This window comes from Nematolebias whitei, chromosome 15 (genome assembly GCF_014905685.2).
Source record: "Nematolebias whitei isolate Nwh7 chromosome 15, NemWhi1, whole genome shotgun sequence".
In the NCBI taxonomy this organism is placed as follows: domain Eukaryota; kingdom Metazoa; phylum Chordata; class Actinopteri; order Cyprinodontiformes; family Rivulidae; genus Nematolebias; species Nematolebias whitei.
In genome coordinates this window covers 38,050,498-38,056,998 of record NC_056512.1, presented here as the reverse complement: position 1 = coordinate 38,056,998, position 6,501 = coordinate 38,050,498, and the positions used below count along the sequence as shown (strand labels likewise).

At 47.9% G+C, this 6,501-nt stretch overlaps 1 protein-coding gene across 1 annotated transcript in view; it reads left to right on the top strand.

The window, feature by feature from the left end:
- Positions 1-1,380: 1,380 nt before the first annotated feature.
- LOC119421820 (syntaxin-1B) overlaps positions 1,381-6,501 on the top strand; it is a 56,564-nt gene continuing 51,443 nt past the window's right edge. Inside the window, exon 1 of the mRNA XM_037689184.1 lies at positions 1,381-1,671. Within this exon, the coding sequence (XP_037545112.1) occupies positions 1,642-1,671 (30 nt within the window). The 5' untranslated portion in view covers positions 1,381-1,641. The remainder of the gene's footprint in view (positions 1,672-6,501) is intronic.

Below are 6,501 nucleotides of genomic sequence, written 5' to 3'. Positions count from 1 at the left end.
GCTGGCTGGCTGGATGGATGGGTTAAAGATAATGGATGGATGGATGGATGGATGGGTTAAAGATAATGGATGGATGGATGGATGGATGGATGGATGGATGGATGGATGGATGGATGGATGGATGGATGGATGGATGGATGGATGGATGGATGGATGGAAGTGGAGGTGAGAAACTGACTCAAGTGACTCGACTGAACCGGATCACTTTAACGAGTGATTCAGATTAACCGAGTCCGTAAATGGATGGATGATTACAACAAAGACACTGCGGTCCTGGCGAGGAAAATATGTGTAAGATAAGGTCCTTTATGGGTGTCACGCACGCGCACGCACTCCGTGCTGCCCTTCAACCTCAATCCAAGGAGAACCTGAAGCTGCAGCTCCAGGAGCCACCAGCAGGGGGAGGAAGAGGAGTTCTGCTGCTTTCCTTGTTGTCACTTCATCTTTCATTTTAACTCATCTGTAATTAATCCACAAAACGCTAAAACAACAAAGAAACTATCATTATACATTATATCTCATAATGATGTGATCTTTAAGTCATAATTATAAAACAGATACATTTTAAGAAGACTTTGTTTTCTCTAAATGTTCAAACAGAAAAAACCTGATATTTAATTCAACCTTTATTTCTACAGGTTAGTCTCGTTGAGCCTCGAGGACTCATTTACAGAGACCTGATTTAAACAAAGAACACAGATGAGGAACAGACAACAGTAGACAATCATAAAAAACACAAAATGAACAATAGAAGAAATAAAAACAGATACGTTATAAGGCGGTGTAGAAAACTAAAACTAGGAACATGTCTGTTGGTTTTTACCAGGAACTTATCAGATGTTTAAAATCTTTTAGAGGTCAAGGCCGAGAGCTTCAGATCTTTTTGCAAGGTGTTACAGTTTTTTTTGTTTTTTTTTTGCTGTTTCAGTTGTTTAGCTGTTTATAGCCTTTAGCTGTTTATAGCCTTTAGCTGTTTTTAGCTTTTAGTTGTTTTTAGCTTTTGGCCATTCTGTCTTCTAACAGCTCAGATTTAGTTTCTCTTCAGCATAGAGTTAGCCCCGCCCCCAAACACCAGGTGAGTGGAGAGGAAGAAGACAGATTGCACCCCCCACCCCCACCCCACCCATCCAACACCTGCTGCTGAGGTGGGGAGGGGTTGATAGCAGGGGGACAGGGGGGAGGGGGAGCAGCAGGTAGGGCGGGAGGACGGGGAGGAGTAGGGAAATGGAGCTGGCGCATGCGCACTACGCTCCATCCGCTCCGCATGGCTCCCCCCCCCCCCCCCCCCCCCCCCCTTCCCCCCAGCATCAGTACCCCCCCCCCCCACCCCCCCTCTCTCTCCAGCCCGGCTGCTGCTTTGCGCGCTGCCGGGAAACATGCCGCGCGCACCGAGAAGCAAGAGGGTGTTCAGCCCGAACCAGAACCAGAACCTGTTTATTACACAGGAGGAAGAAGACGGATCTCACGCGCACCGTCACGCACGGATAAAAAAATCATCAGTACAAGAAGCGGAAGGCGGAGACTCTTCCTCCCTCCATCTCTGGAACCGAACCGGAGGACCTACTGGATCTCGGTGTTGGACGGGCCCCCTCCCTCACGGACCAGGACCGGTTCTAGCAGCCAGCTCGGCGCGGAGACACCATGAAGGACCGAACGGCGGAACTGCGAAGCGTGAGTGTGGTTCTTGTCTTTCTGTGGGTTCTGTGGGCCTCCGTGTCCTCCTCCTCCTGTGGCCGCCGCAGCATCACGGCCTCTCCGTGGGGGGAGGAGGGGGAGGCAGAGCTTTTTTTTTTTTTTTGCATTTAGCAGCTCTGCGGAGGTTCGGCGCGTGGGGAGCCCGGATGGAAGTTCTGGCGGTTCGGATGGCTCGTGCCTCAGACCGGACTTTCCCATGTTCCGGGTTTTTCCGGTTCTGAGCGCAGAGGCCCGGTTCTGCTAAGCGCGTCTCCAAACGCACCCATCCGTGCTAATTCTAATTCGGGCCGTGCACGTCCATGCGTGCGTGCCGAGTGGGGGTGGGGGGGTGGACGATGAGAGCGCGGAAAGAAAAACGCAGTGATTTTATTTTACTGTGAAGGCCGCAACTTTCATCCTACACCCCCCCCCCCCCCCCCCCCCAATGGTGTGTGTGTGTGTGGGGGGGGGGGGGGGGAGGGGGTCTGAATGGATCCAGATTAGGATCCAGATCAGGATCCTGGATGCAGGGAGCGGAGGATGCCGCTCCGCGTGCTCTCCGCTGCTCTTCCTGCACTAGTCGTAGTGGGGGGTGGAGGAGGCGGGGTGTTGGGGGGGTCGGGGGGTTCAGGATAGCCTCACCCTTTTCCTTCCCGCCTCCCTGCGCCGGGTGAGAGCGTGCGGGACTCTGCGGTGCGATGCGGCGTTTCTGGACCGAACAGCTGATGATGGGCGGGTTGGGGGATTTTTAGGAGTGTGTGTGTGTGCGTGTGTGCGTGCGTGTGTGTGTGTGTGTGTGTGTGTGTACTGATCAGCAGCTGATCACTCTGCAGCAGCTCCACGCGGGTTCATCCGGGTTCAGAACAACTGATGACTGATCTGATGGATCAATAGTTTCTGATCAGCAGCTGAACATGAAGAGAGTTACTGCCCTGCTCTCCCCCTCTTCCTCTTTTTCTCCTTCCTCTTCCACTCCCTGTCCTCATACTCCTCTAATGCCTCTTCTTCTTCTCCTCTTCCTCTCCTCTCCTCCTCTTCCTCTCCTCCTCCTCCTCTTCCTGTCCTCTTCCTCATCTTCCTCTTCTTCTCCTCCTCTTCTTCCTCTCCTCCTCTTCTTCTTCCTCTTCCTGTCTTCCTCTACTTTTTCATCTTTCTCTCTTCCTCTCCTCTTCCCCTCCTCCTTGTCTCTCTCTTCCTCTCTTCCTCATCCTCCCCTTCCTCCTCTCCTCCTCTTCTTCAGTTTCATCTCCTCTTCCTCTCCTCTTCTTCCTCTTCCTCTTTTCCTCCTTCTCTCCTCTTCCTCTTTTCCTCCTTCTCTCCTCTTCTTCATTTTCCTCCCCTTTTTGCTCTTCATCCTCTCCTCTTCTTCCTCTCCTCCTCCTCCTCTTCTTCCTCTTCATGTCTTCCTCTCTTTTCCTCTATCTCTCTTCCTCTCCTCTTCTTCCTCCTCCTCTCCTCTTCCCTCCCTCCTTCAGGAAGCTCCTCCTTTCATCTGTTTCACTTCTTCTCATCCGTCGTTTGTTTCCTTAAGGACGTTAAAATTCATTTTAACAGCAGCCGTTGTTTTTATTTTATTTTTCAATCAATCATTATTGATTAAGTTTCTTTGATTTTTAATTGAATCGTTTCATTAAAGGAGTTTGTTCAGTTTCAGATTCAATGTTTAAACAGAAAATAAAAGCTGGAACTTAGTTTAAGTAAAGTTAAAATATAATAATCATAACTTTGCTCAGCTTGTCCTTCAATTAGCTGAAGTTGTGCTCGGCTTTGTGTTTGTTTACCTACAAAAACAGCCGAAGTGCCAGAAATCAGGTGACGTCCGTGGAGCGAACGTTTGGGATGAGAGTTCGACGTTTGAAGCGTTTGATGTTTACGATCAGATTTGGTAACGAGCAGAGCCACGAACTGTCAAAACATCCGGAAAACTACCGGAGAGCTCATTTAAACTGCACGGTTTGATCCAAATCAGGAAGTCGTATCTTACAGAGAGGATCTTTAAGAAGCCCCAGATTGTAGATTCACGCAGATGATGCGGTTCTGTTGGCGTCTTCGGGTCACGACCTTCAGAGCTCGCAGCCGAGAGTCAGCTCCTCCGAGTCCGATGGTTCTCAACAGAAACCAGGAGGAATACTTCCTTCGGGTCGGGGAGTCTTTGCCTCAGGTGGAGGAGGTCAGGTATCTGGGCATCTTGTTGCTGAGTGATGGTGGAGCGAGCCTCATCCTCAGTAATGAGGGTGTTGCTTCGGTTTGTCATGGTGAAGAAAGACTTGAGTCCAAAGGCAAGATTTACTGGTCTGTCTTCACTCCAACCCTCACCTGTGGTCAGGAGGTTTGGATCAGGACTGACAGAACCAGATCCTGGGTACTTCCTTTCTTCGTAGGGTGGTGGTGGTCGGGGGGGCTCAGCCTTAGAGATGCAGGTGATGAGCTCCATCTTCCATGGGGAGCTCGGAGTAGAGCTGCTGCTCCTCTGCATCTAAAGAAGTTAGCTGAGGAGGTTCATTTGATCAGGACACCTCCCTTTGGTGGTTTTCTGAGAAGCCCCAACCCAAAACTCTCTGGGATCATAAATCCCCTCTGGTCTGGGACCACCTTGGGATCCCCCAGGATCGAGGCAGGTCTGGGTTTCTGTCTTGGACCCGAGGGCGTCAGAAGCATCCGTAATGTGGGGGGGACACAATGATGTGTGTAGGTGTGTGCGCGCGTAAAAAAAGGTGTTCACTAGTGAAAAAAAAAAGCAATATTTCCCCTAGATTTCCTTTAATTCCACACATTTAAAACATATTTCTCACCAAGTTTGTGTAAATTCAGCTGTAGGTTTTAAAGACATTTTAACTTCAATACACTTTAATACAGAGTGTCAGGTCGGCACTATTTGTGTTTATAGAGAAATAAAAACCATCACCACTGGACTTTTTTTACTTGTGTTCAACACTACTCATCTAAATGATGTTTCTCATGAAGCTTGAGGACAATAAGGTGTGGGGTTTTAAAGACATTTCAACTTTAATGCACCTGAACACACCACATCTTACACCTACAGCGTCTGACAGCGTCACAGTTACAGCTAAGATAAGATGCTACAGACGTAGCTCCTCTCAAACATCCTCCTAACATGAATATATGTTTATGATCAACCCCCTGGTCAACCACTGCCCGCACTAAGCTGCTAAACTGGCGAGCGAGTAACACAGGTGCATCCACCTCCTCCACCTGTGCGCGTTTTCTGCCGAGGCAAGAGGCAGGAAGCGACGGTGGAGAGTTGGAGGTAACCAGGAAAACCTGGAGTGGAGTTTTAGTGGCTTGAATATTCTCCTATTAATTAAGTGGAATGGATTCGTTCACGAAGAAAGAAAAACTGCGCCGCCTGAACTAATGTTTTATAGTAAAAGTGTGTGTGTGTGTGTGTGTGGTGGTGGTGGTGGGGGGGGGTGTGTCCAAATGAACGTTTTTTTAATGTGGGGGGGACTTGTCCCCTTCAAATATAATGGTTGCGACGCCTATGCTTGGACCTGATGCCTCTCTGACATGAAGACGGGTCTGGAGTTTCCCCCTTTCTAGAAAATTCTTCATTAGTTGAAGCTGGGGCAGCACGGAGGTGCAGCTAGTAGAGCTGCCTCCTCTCAGCGAGCAGGTCGCCCCGTTCAAATCCCGGCCAGTGGCCTTTCTAGGTTGAGTTTATATGTTCTCTCCGTGGGTTTTCTCCAGTTTCCTCCCACAGACCAAAAACATGCATGTTAGACTGACAGGAAACTCTAAATTGTCCCTAGGTGTCCCTGTGATGGACTGAGACCTGTCCAGGTGTCCCTGTGATGGACTGAGACCTGTCCAGGTGTCCCTGTGATGGACTGGAGACTTGTCCAGGTGTCCCTGTGATGGACTGGAGACCTGTCCAGGGTGTACCCTTCCCCTCGCACAATGATTGCTGGGCATGGGCACTGGCGACCCCCATGACCTAAAATGGAAGAAGCGGGTAAAAGATAATGGATGGATGGATGCTTGGGTCCCTTTCAAACTATAAAATACATATAAATGTTTTTCTACAAATAAACAGCAAACTAAATCCTTAATCTTAAACGTTTTTGTTCCAGTTCGTCAATCTGTCTTCATCTGGATCATTTCATAATGTGTCTTCTGACGTCTGAGTTAGTGCCGTTCCCACAGATTAACTTTAGAACCAGATTTCCTCCATCACTGAAGCTATTAAACATTTGGTAACAACTTCTTTCCAGCTTTGTGCAGAACTAGATTAACTTCATCTTTTAACTTTTGCACGTTTGATCTGATTAATATGTAGTTAGCATGTTAGCTGTTGGTATGCTAGCTGTTAGCATGTTAGCTGTTAGCATGTTAGCTGTTAGCATGTTAGCATGTTAGCATGTTAAAGAACATAAATATAAATTATTTGAGATTTTTCTGAAATACAGATGTTTAGATTTAGTCACAGATGTGTCGCTCCAAATCATTAAAACAATCAGTTAATAATACAGAATACGTTTTATTTAAAAAGCAACACGTTAAAATCTTGTGGTTTTTTTTTATAATTTATTTGATGTTTCTAACCAAGTTTATGATTTAAATAATAACTTGAGCAGCGTTAGAACGAACTGAAGAAACACGAGAAGTTCTGAAAATAATGTCGAGGATAAAAATCTAATCAAACCGTTTGACCCGATCTGCAGAAAGCCCGGGTGGATCAGCTGATCTGCAGAAAGCCCAGGTGGATCAGCTTATCTACAGAAAGCCCGGGTGGATCAGCTGATCTGCAGAAAGCCCAGGCGGATCAGCTGATCTGCAGAAAGCCCAGGTAGATCAGCTTATCTACAG